The sequence below is a fragment of the Furipterus horrens genome, unplaced genomic scaffold (assembly GCF_987537825.1).
Source record: "Furipterus horrens unplaced genomic scaffold, mFurHor1.1.pri manual_scaffold_6, whole genome shotgun sequence".
In the NCBI taxonomy this organism is placed as follows: Eukaryota; Metazoa; Chordata; class Mammalia; order Chiroptera; family Furipteridae; genus Furipterus; species Furipterus horrens.
This window is the reverse complement of record NW_028327176.1, coordinates 95230435-95248039: the sequence shown is the minus strand read 5'-3', so window position 1 is coordinate 95248039 and position 17605 is coordinate 95230435. Positions and strand designations below refer to the sequence as shown.

The following is a 17605-nucleotide window of genomic DNA, read 5'->3' as shown; positions in this document are numbered from 1 at the left end:
AGTATGTCCTGGTATGTTTAACTCTGTGCTAACACATGTGGCTATTTAAAATTGAATTAATTAGAAGTAAATAAAATTAGCCCTGTCTGATGTGGCTCAGTGGGTTGGGCGTTGTCCCGCAAATGGAAAGGTCATCAATTTGATTCCCTGTCAGGGCACATGCCTGGGTTGCAGGCCAGGTCCTGGTTGGGGCTGTGCAAAAGGCAGCCAGTTGATGTTTCTCTCCCTCTCTTTCTCTCTCTCTAAAAATAAGGAAAAAATAAAAAATAAATAAAAGTATATAAATTATGGGGGGTTGGGAAATGGGACAACTGTAATAGAACAAATTTTTTTTAAGTGAAAGTATATAAAATTAAAAGTTCAATCCCACAGTCTCAGTAGCCACATTTCAAGTGCTCAGTAGGCACATGTGGCTAATTGGTGCTGTATTGGATAGTGCAGATAAAGAACGTTTTCATCTTGCAGAAGTTCTTTTGAGCAGTGTTGGTCTAACTGGAAGATTTTGAGAAATAAAATTCTTTAATTTCTATGAAGAGTTCTCATCCCTATATAATTTATTGGATTTAGCGCAGTTGTTCTGAGATCTTAATGTGCAAATGAATCATCGAGAAAGCCTGTTTAAAATGGAGGTTTTAGACCCCTCCCCAGGCTCTGATTCATAAGGTTTGAAGTCATGACCAGAAATCTGTACATATAAGTATCCTAGAGAATTCTGATGCTGGTAGGTGGTTTAGGATCTACATTTTGAAAAATATAAAACTTGTGAGGAACTTGGGAATTGACCTTCTTGATATTAACCCCCTTCATTCTGTCATTACTGACTTTCTTTTGTGTCCCTGGTAATTGGTTGTAAGCATCTTTTGTACTCAACTTGATTGGTAATAAGTAGAAAAAAGAACATTCATTTATTTATTATTTTATCTTTTTCTTAACATTTTATTTATTTATTTTTAGAGAGTGAAGGGAAGGGAGGGAGAAAGAGAGGGAGAGAAGCATCAATGTGAGAGAGAAACATGGATCAGTTACCTCTTGCACACCCCCAACCAGGCACCAGTCCATAACCAGGCATGTGCCCAGACCAGGAATTGAACCAGCTGAGCTACACCAGTCAGGGCTATTTCATCGTTTTAATGTCTGTGTGTTTTAATTCAGTTCTGCCCTATAGAAAGTACCATTCTGGATTTCATGGGAAGGTAATTCTGACGGAGCACCTTTGACCACTAAGAGTTGAGTACTCACAAGTCTTAAAACTACAAAGAAGTATAGATTTAAAAAAAAACAAAAACGTATTACACATGATCTCCTCTCTTAAGGATATTACATCGTGTTAGGAAATTGATAAATATGCCCAGAGAAATAACTTAAAGGGTACTTACCAACAAGTTACTAATTAGAAAAATAATATAGTAGAAACTAAATCTTGACAGAAAAGCATGATCTCACTTGTTGGAAATTATTGAGGTTGCTTTCCTTTGTATGATTTGAGGGTTTCTAATATAGAGATATGGCCTCTGCCATCTGGAATGGGCAATTAAAAAATTGAAAGGATTTCTAATTTGGTCCTGTGGTGTATTTGTGGGTTTTGTCAACAGGACCAGCCTAAAAGGGCATCTGGAAATCTAAAGAGACCACTCAGAGCACACTGGATTTAGAACTTCTCTAGGTGACCCCATAATCATGGAACCACATTTGCATTTCACAGAAATGAAAGTAAAGAAGAATTGAAGGTGAAGCAAGTTCTCTTTATAAGAGGAACTGCCTTTGGGGAATTTTAAATACCAGTATTAGGGGGAAAATGTGTCAAGGTTCCAAAAAATAAAGTTTTCTTTTAAAATAATTGGTTAACATCTTTCCTTGGAGAAATTGCCCATTAGGCTTCTCTGACGAACAATATTGAAGAAACAATGTAAGGAAGACCAAAAGAGAAAAAAAACAGAAACACTTCAGTTGGTTGCCGCTGTTTCAAAAAGCATTTTTATATCATGTGGAAGATTTATTCTTTTTTCTTTTTTCTTGGTAGTTTAGTTAAATAATGTAATACCAGTAGCCATTCCACCTCTTGTCCTAAGAGTCAAATCTACCATATTCTGTACTTACCTATCCTTTCAGTAAAGAAGGGAAAAGTTTTTCCACCTTTTCTACAAGATGTACATGTTCTCTTCAAAAAGAGACATTGTCTTAATCCTTTAGGGCTGCTATAACAAAAATACCATACACTGGGTATCTTGTGAACAACAAACATTTATTTCTCACCATTCTGGAGGCTGGGAAGTTCGAGATCATGACACCAGATTCCGTGTAAGGACTTCCTGGTTCATAGCCATACACAGCTTTTCACTGTGTCTTCACATGGCAGAAGGGGTGAGGGAGCTCTTTTATAAGGGCACTAATCCCATTCCTGAGAGCTCATAACATGAGGGTCAACCCATTTGTGATCTAAGCACCTTCCAAGACCCACACCTCATGATACCATCACCTGGAAGTTAAGATTTTAAGGACTGTCTCTCTATGTCTCTCTCTGTCTCTCTCTGTCTCTCTCTCTCTCTCTCTCTCTGTCTGTCTCTTTCTCTCTCTTTCTCTCTCTCTCTCTCTCTCTCTCTCTCTCTCTCTCTCAGACAGACCATAGCAGATATACACAATGCTAACTTCGATTGAGACTCACAGTCTGCCTCCTTAGTCAGGTTCTTTGGACTCAGGAAAATAAAAGTGATACTTTGTACTATAGAGAACTTCTTTCTTACCTTTACCTTATCCTGTTATCTCTGCTTTGAAACACAGTGAGACCTACCTAAGATTGCCTTTTTAGTAGTCTCTCCTACTGGTATTTAAAACACTGTGCATCTGCTCTTCTTGCCTCTCCCGTCCCTTTCTACATACAGCCAGTCTCTTGATCAGTATGAGCTGTAGAAGCTTTCCTTCTAGTACATCATCAGTGCAAAAATGGTTTAGAACACAAGTTTCTTTCTCCTGGTAACTAGTTGGGTGCAATATGAAATAAGGGCAATGGCACTTCCTAAGGAACACAAAATTAGCCTCACATAAAAATCAGCTGATAAAACAGACTTAGAAAATTTAAAGTTTCAAATTGGTGCTGAGGCCCTCCATGTAGTATTTTATGCTTCTTCCTTTTTAGGGAATTTAATGGTCTTTCTGTAATTCTCATTCCACACCAGATTTGCTTTTTTTTTTTAACTTCCAAAGGAACCAATTTTGAATTGAAAACTAATGAGTATTGAGTTGAAAATGCCAGTTGCAAGCCTTTCTGTACGAAAATATTTTGCTGAAAGCTTTTGTTTCCTTCTGTCTTTGGGGGGCCCTGTTGTGCCAGGTTGCAAGAGCGGAGCCTTCTGTAAGACATGGATAGATGCAAACATGTAGGGCGTTTGCGGCTGGCCCAGGACCACTCCATCCTGAACCCTCAGAAGTGGTGCTGCAGGGAGTGCACCACCACGGAGTCCGTGTGGGCTTGTCTCAAGTGTTCTCACGTGGCCTGTGGCCGCTACATTGAAGACCACGCCCTTAAACACTTCGAAGAGACTGGACACCCGCTAGCCATGGAGGTCCGGGATCTGTACGTATTCTGTTACCTGTGCAAGGACTACGTGCTTAATGATAACCCGGAGGGGGACCTGAAGCTGCTGAGAAGCTCCCTGCTGGCAGTCAGGGGCCAGAAGCAGGACCCGCCGGGGAGGCGCGGCCGGACACTGAGGTCCATGGCCTCTGGCGAGGACGCGTCCCCTCCACCACGCACTCCTCAGGGACAGCCGCAGATGCTCACGGCTCTGTGGTACCGGCGCCAGCGACTGCTAGCCAAGACGCTGCGACTCTGGTTCGAGAAGAGTTCCCGAGGCCAGGCAAAACTGGAGCAGCGGCGGCGGGAGGAAGCACTGGAGCGCAAGAAGGAGGCTGCGCGGCAGCGGCGGCTCGAGGTCAAGCGGCGGCTGCTGGAGGAGCTGGCCAGCGCCCCTCCGCGCAAGAGCGCACGCCTGCTGCTGCACACGCCCCGCGCCGCCGCCCCGCGCCCGGCCACCCCACGCACACCCGCCGGGGGCCGCCTCCCACCACGCCGTGCACCAGCCATGGCTCCAGGTGTCACCGGCCTGCGCAACTTGGGCAACACCTGCTACATGAATTCGATCTTGCAGGTGCTCAGCCACCTCCAAAAGTTTCGAGAGTGTTTCCTGAACCTCGACCCTTCCGAAACAGAACAACTCTTTTCCAGAGCCACCAATGGGAAGGCGCCACTCTCGGGCAGGCTGGCCAGCAGCTCCGCCACAGAGCTGTCGCCAAGGAGCGACAGGGCTGAGTCTTGTGAGCAGGACGGCCTCTGTTGGAATGGTGGGGCCTCCATCACCAGGAGCCTGGAACTCATCCAGAACAAAGAGCCCAGCTCGAAGCACATCTCCCTTTGCCACGAACTGCACACCCTCTTCCGAGTCATGTGGTCCGGGAAGTGGGCCCTGGTGTCGCCCTTTGCCATGCTTCACTCTGTGTGGAGTCTGATCCCTGCCTTCCGAGGCTACGACCAGCAGGACGCTCAGGAGTTCCTATGCGAGCTGCTGCACAAAGTGCAGCAGGAACTCGAGTCTGAGGGCACAGCGCGCCGAATCCTCATCCCCTTCTCCCAGAGGAAGCTCACCAAACAGGTCTTAAAGGTGGTGAACACCATATTTCACGGGCAGCTACTCAGTCAGGTAGGTGTGTGTCCACCCCAACCCCAAGCCTGTCCATAATGTTGGAAGGTGGCTCTCCTATGTTACAGGTGGGGCTTTTGGTGGGTGCCTCCCCAGGTTATTAGGCTGAGGGGGTGGCCAACATGGCTATAATTATTCATAATGGAGGGTGGCCACTGTACCTTTTATTGTACTATACTCTCTGATGGCATTGTTGGTAAATTTGCCTCCTGTCTCTTTCTGGGCAGATTTTCAGTATAACTTGCCATATCGCTTCATTTTCAGTGAATGTTGTTAACCTTTAATAACAGCATGGGTAATCTAATATTCTTATAATTAAGTACCCACAGTTGGCATGCCATCCTTTGATCAGTTTTAGGAAATTGAATAGTTTGCCTGTAACCCTGATTCCCTGGTAGTTTGAAAGAGTATGTATTCTTCCTAACTAGATATTCTTCGCATACAAGGAAGGGAGGAGCGTGGCTAGGAGGATGCCAAAGGCCTGAGCAAGCCTCCCTTCTGTTCCCCATTACCTTTCACTTCCTAGGTCTTTAGCCATGTAGGGACAGAAGCAAAAACCCAGAGATAAGGCTTTGTGAGAATATGCAGAAAGAGAATTTTTTAAGTTAAAAAGGTGGACAACTTAAAGAGTCAGGTAAAACCTCTATGCTACTGAGGTTTGTGTGTTGGTGTTTAGGGTTTTTAAAGAATGATGAGAAGGAAGGGGGAAAGTTTATTTCAGTTTTAGCATTTGAAAGTAGTTATCATCAACATTTCCTCTACCCCCGAGGGTCCGTAGGAAGACAGGTGCATCTGAGGGGTTCTAGTCAGGAGATGCTTTGAGTCTCTGTGGACACAGGGTCAGTGTGGGGATGCTTCAAGAACTAGAGGCAAAAAGAGGCAAGTTGGGACTGCATGGAAGGAGCAAAGTCTGGAAGAGGATGGAGTGTGAGGATGAGAGAAGCAGCCAGGAACCTGCAGATTCTTCATCTCAGACTGATTTTACGATAAACTGCAGTCTGTACTACAGCCTTGAGTCTGGTAGAGCATGCTTTGGATAAGAGGAGAGAAAGGCGTAGGTAATGACCTCTGCACTGGATGGTTTTCCAGTTCCAGCTAGAATCACATTGTTAGAAATATATACAGAAGTAACATGCTCTAATACATTTATTTTAATATTATAATTAAAATATTTTTTAAAACTATACACTTAGTTTTGGCCAAGTTATGTGTCTTGTATAAATCAAGCAAAACTGTATGTGGGAAACATGGAGTTATATAACCTGTAAATCAATCTTTTAATTCTAGGTCACATGTATATCATGCAATTACAAATCTAACACCATTGAACCCTTTTGGGATCTGTCCCTGGAATTCCCTGAACGCTATCACTGCATAGAAAAGGGGTTTGTCCCTTTGGATCAGACAGAGTGCCTGCTCACTGAAATGCTGGCCAAGTTCACAGAGACAGAGGCCCTAGAAGGGAGAATCTACGCTTGTGACCAGTGTAACAGTGAGTGCTGGGGTTGGGGGGGACATGGGGGTGAGCAACTGGAATATCAGTTTAAGGTGCTTCTTTTGCCCCTTTTAATCAAATGATTTTAAAGCATGTTTTAGAGACTTTTTCCTCCCATATTACTGAAAATAAGCATATGGACATTATATATTTTAAAAGCAAAACAAAACGAACCTAGGAGTGGTCCCTCCTTTGACTTCCGGTGTGATTGACATTAGCTGTTATCTTGGGAGGCGTTTGAAAATATGGATCCCGAAATGGGGACTTTAAGAATGTGAGTACTTAGCTTCATAGTGCTATAGAGATCCTGCCTGAAATTCATGAATACAGAGTCTGACAGTTCTTATTTAATCTAAATTCAGGTGACAGCCTGTTTGAGGACTGTGGCATCAAAAAAGTATATTTTTGTACTGAACTTGTAGATTTAAAGTATCAGAAGTGATGCTAAAGATCTGCACAATAAGATTAAGAAATCAAGTCATAAGGTGCATTGCTCTGTGGAAGTATATTTTGCATTTGGTTCTTCACGTGCTTGAAAAGTTGGCATTTTGGAGGGAGTCAAAAGGAAATATTTCTCTATTGTGGCTTTAATTTAATTTTTTAAATTATTTATTTATTTGTTTTATTTTTAGAGAGTTGGAAGAGGAGAAAGAGAGGGAGAGAAACATCACTGTGTGGGTTGCCTCTCACTCGTGCCCCCAACTGGGGACCTGACGTGCAACCTAAGTCATGTCCCCTGACTGGGAACCGAACCAGCGACACTTGGCTTGCAGGTCGATGCTCAATCCACTGAGCCACAGCAGCCAGGGCCTGTGGCTTTAATTTTAAAGTGGAACTCTTTCCATTTGGTTACATGGGATCTTACACAGGGCCCCTTCTGTCATGTCACACTAACGCTCAATACTTTGTTAACTCAGCACGTACAGAGGAAATGCAGAACAAATGTTTGGAAGCTCATGTTTGGGTTTTTTTTGTTTGTTTGGCATATAAAGATTTGGAAACTAAAATTAATGGATTTTACAGAGATTTAGAAATCAACCTGCAGCCATATAGTAGTTTGAACTATAAATTTTGGCAACAAAAATCTTATGGTAGTCTTTTTTAATACATATGCATTTTTCTAAAGTAGTAAATTGTGGGAAATGTGGTCTCTGAAGAATCAAGACAAAAATCAAAAGTAATACTTGATATTATTTTGCTCTTTTAAAACAAAATTTGAAATGCTGTACTTGGTTAACTGTAGACTCACTTTTCCTGTTCTATATTGAGATATAAAGGCAGTGACTTAAATTATCTTATTAGAGCAGTATCAGTTTTTTTAAATATTTATTGATTCATAAAACTTTTTACTTATAAGGAACAGCAGAAGGATGTTAACAGCTTTAATTCCATCATTCTCAGACATGATAGGTGAGGCAAGAAATACCTTTATTTATTTTTGCAAGAAAGGATTGTTTTTCTGGTTGCCAGACGTGCCAGTTTATCACAATTTTTCTAGGCAAGTTAAAATAATAGCAGGGAAGGAAAGCTGTGGTAAAGAGATGAGATGAATTGATCTTTTTGCTTGTGAATTTTCAAAACTTTCAGCCTTCTACCTCTCTTAGGGCCAGCTTAATCAAATGGAGACAGAACTGATCAATCTTAATTGAATCAGTAATTTCTTTTTCTTTGTGATTTTCATTTTCAGAAAACAAAGCCAGATTCTATATGGTCTTCATCTTAGCTCACATACTCCCTCTGCTGACAGTGGCAGTCATTGCCAGGGTTCGCAGAGAGGGCTGCAATAATTTTCAAAAATCTGCTAGTGAATAGGAATGTAAAATAAAGGCCAGGCCCTGCTTTGAATTCTCTTTCTGTTCATGCCCCCACATGTCATGACTGCCAGCCCTTGCAAAAGCAATGGCACACTCATTTTGCTGCAATCTGTTATGGGAAGCAACAGCTGCACATCCTGTTGTCACAGAAAGCTCCGTGATGTGTCATTTACCTGTGATTTGGTACCTTTCACAAGTGGTACAGACATGACCTGGAATCACATCTCAAGCTCTTTAGACACTGAGACCATGATATCAACAGCTCAAAGACAATTATTATCAAGCACTACTAGTGGACTACTAACAAATTTTATATTCCCACCCATTCACCAATTCAATTAATAACAGCAGCATCAATAAATGGTTATGGAGAAGGTTTCTAAAGGAAATTAAGTGAACTTTATTTCCATTGGCCACCCTGTCAGCCTGTCCTGTATGTGCAGCAATGTGCTTTTATCTGAGAAACGTGTTTCCAAAACTAGGTACAGCATAAAAATATAAAACTGGAAAAGGTTCTTTTCTTAATATTGTGTAGGCCAGAAGCATATCATGCTGGGGAAAAAATCTGTTAAAATATTTAGTCCTTTAGTAATACTGTATTCTCTTACCTTTTTCCTAAGCCTAAAATATATGCATTATTCCCCATTTTATAGGAAAGCAAACTGAGATTCAGAGTTTTGAATAACTTGTCCAATAGCATACAACTAGCTATGAGAAGGAAGTAGAATTAGGCCTTTCTGGTGAAAACAAAAGCTCTTAAAGACATACTATGGTACATCATAATTTAAGTTATAAGCCCATATTTAAAGGCCTAGAACCCTACCATAATGCCTCTATGTGCATGTTGTTGTGGTGATGTTGCATTATATTGCATTAATAAACCCATGACATCAGGAGTGCATCATCCTAAACCCACACCGATTTTGGAAATTGCTGATGGCAAACATTTGAAAGTGGATGTATCAAGATTAGTTAGTTTTACTTGCTGTTAAGTCAATTCAAATAACAATGACTTAAAATGAAAAGTAATTTTTTTCTTCTGTTACATAAAAGAGGTCCAAAGGACATTCAGGGGCTTGCATGGTTATTGGGAACCCAAGTTCCTTCCATCTTTCAGATTTGCTCTTAGTTCAGGGCTTCCATGCTCAAGATTACCTCATGGTCCCAGAGGAATTCCAACGGTTGCAAACTGGGGGAAAGACAAAGGATGCACCTTACAACTGTGCCAGCCTTCTTAACGCTGCTACCCCAAGAATGCCACACAATCGTCCCTTTCCTCTCTGCCAGAACTCCCATGGCCACAGCAGGTAGACATGTGAGGCTGGGAAATGCAGTCTTACAGGGGGTTATATAGCTGCCTCAAATAAAATTGAGGTTCAAATACTGAGAAATAGCCCTGGCTGGTGTGGCTCAGTGGGTTGAGTGCGGGCCTGCGAACCAAAGGGTCGCTGGTTTGATTCCCAGTCAGGGCACATGCCTGGGTTGCGGGCCAGGTCCCCAGTTGGGGGCATGCAAGAGGCAACCACACATCAGTGTTTCTCTCCCTCTCTTTCTCCCTCCCTTTCCCTCTCTCTAAAAATAAATAAAATCTTTTTTAAAATAACTTTTAAAAAATACTGAGAAATACGGAGAGTGCATGTTGAGTGGCAAGCCATATCTCTGCCACAGCCAGGAAAAACGAGACTCCTCACACACTATGTCTTATACCTTCCCAAACCATATAGGCAAACGACGAAAATCCAATCCAAAACCCCTTATTCTGAGTGAAGCTAGAAAGCAGTTAATGATCTACAGACTACCTCAGGTCCTCCGGCTGCACCTTAAAAGATTCAGGTGAGCTTGCTCTCGGGTGTCCCAAGTGGCTATAAACTGGGAACAACTGTTTCAAAGGCAAATGGTGAGGACACAAGTCTTTGCTGTTGGGAGGGGAGGCTGGTTCCTTAGAGACCTTGTGCTTTCCCGAGAGATTAAATGTATCTTGTGCAGGGAGGCAAATGGATGTGGGGGCCCAGCAGGACTGGGCTTCTGCTCATGGCCGTTTGATTAGCTAGCTTGCACCAGGTGTTTGTGCTTGGAGATCTTTCTAGCCTCACTTGTGCTTGAACAATCATCTTTAGAATCAAGTATGAGATAATCTGTGAGAGGAAGGGGCCGGCAGTAAACTACAAAAGATTACTGCCTGAATTGCTTGTTTAGGGATCTGTAGTTTCAGGGTATATCATAGACCATTCACAAGAAATATATGTGGACATTGATCACTACTGTTTTATTTTTGTGAAAACCAAGCTGGAGGGTTAAGTTTTCTCAGTTCCCAGTTTTACCTATATGAGGGGGACCAAAAAAAAAAACTGAATTTATTTATAAAATATTGTGTATTTATTGTTACATGTTTAAACTTCAATCACCTTCAACATACTCTCCATTTGATAAAGTATACCTGTCAAGATGTTTTTTCCCACTGGTCAAAACAGTTTTTGAACTCATCGATTTTGATGTCTTTTAGTGCTTCTGCCGTTTTTTTGTTTCACCTCTTCCACATCGGCAAAACGTTTCCCTTTGAGGACTTCTTTCATTCAGGGGCGAAACTGGGTGAATAGGGAGGATGGGGCATGCCATTTTTGGTCAAAAACTAATGAACACTCAGCATAGTGTGGGCAGATATACTCATAATCACCCATCATGAAATGGGCAAATGCATTAAAAGAATCTTCACAGAAATTCACCAAAGCCGAATGCAGCCTCTCACAGTGTCCCTAGAACACTCACCTAGCAAGGGAAGCCCATACTACAACAGCCCTGCCCTTCAGAAGATAATTCCGGTTTTCGGGGGGGTCCCCTCTCGTACCTGTGTAATCACTTATACCATTTTTTACTAGTAAGTTTGTATCCATGTTCTAGGTGGTCTGGCCGTAATCATCGAGAGAAGATTGGGGTCCACGTCGTCTTTGACCAGGTATTAACCATGGAACCTTACTGCTGCAGGGACATGCTCTCCTCTCTTGACAAAGAGACCTTTGCCTATGATCTCTCCGCAGTGGTCATGCATCACGGGAAAGGGTTTGGCTCAGGACACTACACAGCCTATTGCTACAACACAGAGGGAGGTGCGTGCGCTTTACTCTGTAGGGTGGGGGACACGGAAAAGGGTTGGCTGGTCCACATTTCATTTCTTTCCCTTTATTTCATCTATAGAAGGATATTACATATATTTAAATCCAGTTGGAAGAATTATGGAAGTTTAAATTTTTATATATTACTAGGTAAAATATAAGATTGTTCTAAAAATTAACAAGAACTGACACATGTAAAAGTGCCTAATATGTGCCTAGCATGATATGCTCAATTGGTGTTTGAGCTTATCATTAATATTAATACTTCTGCTGCAGACCTCTCTTTCCTTCTTGGTTATGCAGAAATGATATGACCTACCTAACCTCATGGAGATATTGTATGAACCTCACTAGCCTCAGCTCCTAATAAAGTTGAGGACATTTACTGAGCATTTACTATGTCCTTACTACATCCCTTACAATGGAAGGTATGGGATACAAGGACCCCTCCCAAGAAGCTTTTAGTCCTTGTCCCCGAGAGCAGAGCCTCCCAGCTACTGCGCTGCAGCAGGTGGGCTGCAGACGTCTTTTCAGTAGTGTGCTGATCTTGAACCCCTCAGCCCTTGGGCAGCCAGAGTGAGTCTGTGAACAAATAACTTCTTATTCCTTCTGAATTTTCCTTTATCACTCCTCTATTTACATTTCCCCCTTCCTCCTCCTCCTCTTCCCCTCTCTTCACCCTCTGTCTCTTGGTTGTCTTTGTAGAAGGCCAATGGGGGGTGAAAAGGCCTAAATAAAATTAGGATAAAAATTACAGTCAGTTCATACTGTAAGCAGTATTGTGGTGGGGTTTGGTGGGGTTAAAGCCAGGACTTACAGGGGAGTCTCTTGGTTTCACTTACTTGTCTCTCACCTGCCCCCATCAATAATCGAGTGTTGGCTCTATTCACACTCCTCTGTCCCTTTCTTCATCTCCTGGTTTTGCCTGCTGGTTGAAAATATTAAGTTGGGTAGTCATTTACTCTTTCTTTCCTTTGGTTTCCTAGGTTTTTGGGTCCACTGCAATGACTCAAAGCTGAATGTATGCAGTGTCGAGGAAGTGTGCAAAACTCAAGCCTACATCCTTTTTTACACTCAAAGAACAGTTCAGGGCAATGTGAGAATCTCAGAAACCCAACTCCAAGCTCAGGTGCAGCCCAGCAACAACGAGGGCAGACCACGTACCTTCCCCTGAATGGGAGGCACATGTCAAAGACTGGCTTGCTTTTAAACTATTGGTGTCCATACATCTTTCCTCTTACAGGAAAATAAGGTTTACTGTAGGAACAGGTTACTAGGTTTGCCTCACTGGGTCTAGAGCTGAAGGTGCCAGGTGACTCATGTGCTATCATAAAATCTGTAGTCACTTTCTTTTGAATGGATTTGGAAATTCCCTCCTTTGATAAACAAATCAAAAAGGAGTAACTTGAATGAGGGTTCTTTCCTCAGTTATGTGTGAATATAGAGGGATCTGGGTAGAGCAAAGAGGGAGGAAATTGATCATATCCAACCAGGAGAAGCCATGTTTTCTTTCCATTATGTGATTCTTCTGCTAATCAGGACCTCGAGGCTAGCAGCACCAGCAGAGTCCTCCTGATGTGAGTAACCCTGGACAAAGCACGTGAGAGGGGCCCTGGGCTGGCAGCTTGCTGGATGGAATTGGTTCCAAGGTAGCGGGTGAAGTCTAAGGAATTGTTCCTACAAAGGAAGTAACCTTCAAGGGTTGAAAACTTGCAGACGGACCTTTTGGGGGGTTAGCAGCTGATGATTGGAATGAGATGCATGGAGCAAACTTCCCCATGCCAAATGGGAGGTTTTTCACCTGTCATACCCTCCCTGGATGCTGCTCATTTAATCATTCCACATCTTCTGAGACTGGTGTGAACATCCATTCATTCTAAAGGAGCAGTTCATATGGGGAAATAAATTGGCACATGACATGTTCTTTGTTGCATGCTGAGCCTAAGGGCACTCCTGGCTACCCAATTTTGTAGCAAATCTCTGGGTCAGGTCAGGTCAAGGGCTAAGGTTTGGTTTAAATTGGTCTTTAGGTCAGCTGTCTGAGGCTCTCTCAGAACTCATTTGAGGGCAGGCGGGAACAGCTGGTAGCCCAGGGCTTATCTGAATGCCTGTTACAGGTTCTCACCTGGTGCAACATGCAGCTTTCTTAGCTTGCAGCTTCTTTCTTGCTCCTGGAAGGTTAGAACATTCTTGTTCACCACAAGGTTTGGGAGCTTTTGCTTTCCTAGGGCTTAGGAAATCTGCCCCCTATGTGCCCAAACAGTTCACTGCTGATGGCCCTGGCTTGTTTCCTCCCAAATCTGATGATCCCTACCATTTCCTCACCCAGCCACAGAGAAAGCAAGAGTGCCCTGTCCTTTACTCCAGTGCTAGTAAAATAGATCTTTCTTTCTAAACTGGGTCAGTTCCTAAGTGGAATGAAATTGCCCAGGTGGAAACCTTCCTGCCCATCAGGCACCGCTGAATTTCCCTTCTCAATCCTTCACTTCTACTCGCCAGTGCAAGTGAATGCAAATGATAACTCTCGTTGTGGGTTGCTGCAGCCTGCCTCAATCTGTCATATGAATGCTCATCTTTTGACTGAGTATATCATATGAATATTTCAATTCAGGTAGAAGTACAGTTGTCACTTGAAGGGAGTTGATGTGGAAGGAAACTTGGGGAGGGGTGGGAAGTTGGGAAAAGCGGATAATGAATAGGGGTCGTAGCTTTAGCACTGTTGATGAGCCACATTCTGGAGCAGATCTGGAGCAGATCTGTAGCATCTGTTTTGACCTCTTTTGAGACAAACGCTCCCATAGAAGTTGTCAGACAGCACTGAGGCATGAAGGAAATTCAGACAGAAAATGGCTTACTTTGATAAGGAAGGGAGGAGTGACTATATTTTAAATTAAACTTGCTTTTTCCAACACTGTGAGGTTTCTGTAATATTTAGCTTTTATTTGGAAGCGATAGCGTATGGCATTTTTAATGCTGTTTGGTTTATATTGTCTGCAGCAAGCTTCTTTTATAAGCTTGGCCTGGGCTCACCCTCTCCTGGACACTGTTTTAAAGTGTCACAGCTGCTCACGCTGCCAGAGGCTCTGATGTGAAGCTCCACTCTCTAGATCCACATTTTTAAGTCAGCATGATTGGTGATGACTTTTTGTGGCAATAGAAAAGCACATTAACAAAACAAAACAAAAAAAAACGAGAAATGAGAGTAAAAAGGAAAGGAAAATACAAATTGTGCCTCATTTTTCATTGAATGCTATATTTATTATTCTAAAAAATAACTTACAAATGGAGAACTAATAAGAGCATTACACCATCCCTCCGGCTGTCCAGGGGGAAATATTTAAGAAAAATTAAAAATTAAAAAGACCTTCAAATTTAATTTTTAAAAATAGTTTTATACCAAATACTATAAGGATATTAAGCAGATTAAAACTTTGTAAAATAAATGCTTAATTTAGCTAAACACCCCTGTATCAAATTAATCAAATTGTTTAAAATGAGTTGGCATGGAAACCAATACCAGAGTCCTCACTGAGCTGCACACTCATGAAGATGCCCCTGCAGTCACAGACACCTCAGGTACCCAGAGGCATCAGCACTAGACGCTGTTGAGACATTAGTATTTATGAAGATTTTTTATTAAAGAAGAGATCCCTGTGACATAAGTCAATGGGAGGGAAATGTCCCTTTGCCTTTAATTTATTTACATATTGGAAGTAGATGAATTTCTTAGTTGCATCTTACAATACTTTAAATTGAAACATTCTAAAGAGAAAAAAAAAAAAAAGAACCAAGTACAAGTTGACTAGATGCTGCCAAATCGAACCCAAGAGCTAACTGAACCTTACAGAACTGCTTCTCTCCCAGACCAGTAGTTAGCGTCCCATTTCAGGAACCCTTAGCAGTTGGCTGGTGTGTTTACTTTCTGCTGTAGCCAGCCAAAAGAATGCACCCTGGCCCTCAAAAAGATTTTTACCTCAGTCTAGCTTGACCTTCATACTTGTGGCTGCCTCAGAGATGAGCATCCATGCTAGCTTAAAAGAGATTAGGAATGCCCTCAACAGTCAGAAACTGAAGCTCTTATTCAGTAGCGGACAGAGCTCTTGCCAGCTTTGATCCAGCCTCTCTCGGCTGAGGGGGGTGGTGCCACACTGTAAAGAATTTCCAGATGTCTCTTTAAGTGTCGTAAATAAAATTGGAAACTGTAGAAGTGTTAATGTGTCCTATGGACTCGATAGCAGAGTTTATTTTTGTTCTTAATGGTAAGGCTTCTAGTCAATGATTGTACGAGCTCCCTTCTCTTCCTGTGCTACAGTTCCATCCAAGTGCAAGAGCTGCCGGAGTGGGTTGGCTGGCCGTGGGGCGTGGCCCTAGCCAGCCCGGAGCCTAAGCCTGAGAGGTCAACAGTAGTGCAGAATGAAAACTTGGTTGGGTGTGGGGGATAGGATGTCGGTGGGTAGGCAGGGAAGGAGAAATGGAGTTTGTTTTACTTACTGATAAAGCTTTGTGAACTAATTTTATACAATTCATAAAATTTGGTGCCTTGTACCCAATTATGGTTTGCATGGGATTGAAAAGATTAGGATTCCTTCTTGTCATTTCAAGTGGCAAATTGATTTGTATAGTGTAAAGGGCATTTGGTATCAGACTTTTTAAAAGCATTTCATATCTCATATGTGAAAGCAAATTATTCTCACCAGCAAAATCTGAAATGTTCTGTAATGTCCAAAATCTGTATTCATGAAATGTCTCTTCTCAAGGTGGACCATGTACCCCATTCTTTTTCACCACCCTTTTTATGTTTAAAACATTAACTCCTTTTCAAATCAGGCTTGGAGGGCCACCTTTCTTAACCATATACCATATTCCAATCTGGGGTTATATCTTATGAGCAGAAGGGTTGCTTTTCCAGGGGGTTGGGAAAGCACAAATGTCCAAAAAAGGCCTTTTCATTTTTCTAATGCTGGGCGACTTATGGTAGAAGTCAAACAAAAGTGGGTCCCCCTGAAGTGCTACCTTCCTTAATTCTGAAGTTCTTTTGCAGAAAATTTCAGAAAGCAGTGTAGAACACAATCCCCTATATGTGATCCTTTAATTTAGATTTTAAAGCAAGCCAGTGCACTGTGTAATATACAAGAGAAGGCTCAAAGAACCCGTCCCAGCCCTTTTGCCCGGCAGGTGCTGACTGGGGTGGTGCTGAGTGGCTGTGGAAGGTTAAGACCCAGTTTGCTCACCTGCAGGGCTGTTTACAGCATGTAGTATAATTTCCACTGAGTTCATGAGAGTTCACCAAAGGGTGTTTAAGAGGCTCACCACTCAAAGCACATTTAATAATTGGGTCCCTCAGCCTAATTACTGGTTTAATTAGGTGAAGAGGTTCTATCTTTGGAGTAAAACCTTCCATGGCCACTTAGATTTTTACTGGGTAAGTATGCATCTCCATGGTGGCTCAGATTCTTTTAAGTTAGCACTGCAGCTAAAAGCGCCTTCCAAATATGACTGTGAGTTTAGTTTTTATCTTCCACATTTAAATTACCCATGCTCTTGGTCTAGGGCTTTGACTTTAACCACTGTGTACTCATTCAATCCAAACATTGCTCTAAATACACTATAGTCACTCTAACATTGAGATGAGCAGTCATTTTTGTGGACCCTTTCTACTGGCATGTTTTCATTTAAAATTTAAGTAGTGTAAGAGATTTTCATAGTATGGTGTTAATTAGCCAGGACTGAAAACTGACAGGATGTAAAAATGACTTACTTCCCTTGGGAAGAACGTTATGTGTTGGATGATGAAAGCCAGCACTTCCACTTATAGAATGATTATGCTTCATGACTTCTGAAATTGTAATTTGGTAGTTTTATTTGCTAGTCTTATCACTTTGAGGAATTAAGCCAATTTAAATGAAACTTTACCTTACCAGCATATGGCTTTACAAACCAACCAACAGTGAACACATTACTTGAAGCTAAAACATTAAATTTTTTAAAATATTTAAAAACTTTTTAAAGTTAACATACAATATAAAACATTGAATTTTGAATGAAATTTCAGTTATGATTTTGAAAGCTACCATGTCTTAATTTTTGCTAGGTTTTGATTTTTAACTGTGAAAGTTTTTATGGAATAGAACTCACAATTATAAGATCTGGTATCAGACTTCAAGGATATAAGTTTAATTGTTATAAAGAATATGAGGTGCTCATGTTTGTCTTACAGCATCTGATACAGGTGGGAAGAAGCATAGAACTATGTATGCTGTGGCTTAAAAGTTTCCTTCCTGGTTACCATTCTGGGGTTGATGGCCTCAATCCTAAGCCTTGCTCTCATATACGTGACTCTTCCTAATCTTAACACTCGGTAAGACATCAATCAGTCTGTCAAATCATATGTGGTCCCAATGTAGACTCTTAAAGGATCTTGGTTTGAGCCACAGTCCTGAATTCAGTGGCTCAAACTTCTTCCTCCTAACAGATTGGGACCTACCTGATTAA

The 17605-nt window shown here is 41.9% G+C and overlaps 1 protein-coding gene across 2 annotated transcripts in view; it reads left to right on the top strand.

The window, feature by feature from the left end:
- USP49 (ubiquitin specific peptidase 49) overlaps positions 1-14900 on the top strand; it is a 52765-nt gene extending 37865 nt beyond the window's left edge. Inside the window, exons 2-6 of one of the 2 annotated variants that reach the window (XM_090282388.1) lie at positions 3329-4694; positions 5982-6186; positions 9728-9836; positions 10902-11107; positions 12100-14900. In XM_090282388.1, coding sequence (XP_090138514.1) covers positions 3357-4694; positions 5982-6186; positions 9728-9836; positions 10902-11107; positions 12100-12287 — 2046 coding nt within the window. In that variant the 5' untranslated portion in view covers positions 3329-3356 and the 3' untranslated portion in view covers positions 12288-14900. The remainder of the gene's footprint in view (positions 1-3328; positions 4695-5981; positions 6187-9727; positions 9837-10901; positions 11108-12099) is intronic. The other variant, XM_090282387.1, reaches the window with a different exon arrangement.
- The last annotated feature ends 2705 nt before the right edge of the window (positions 14901-17605 follow it).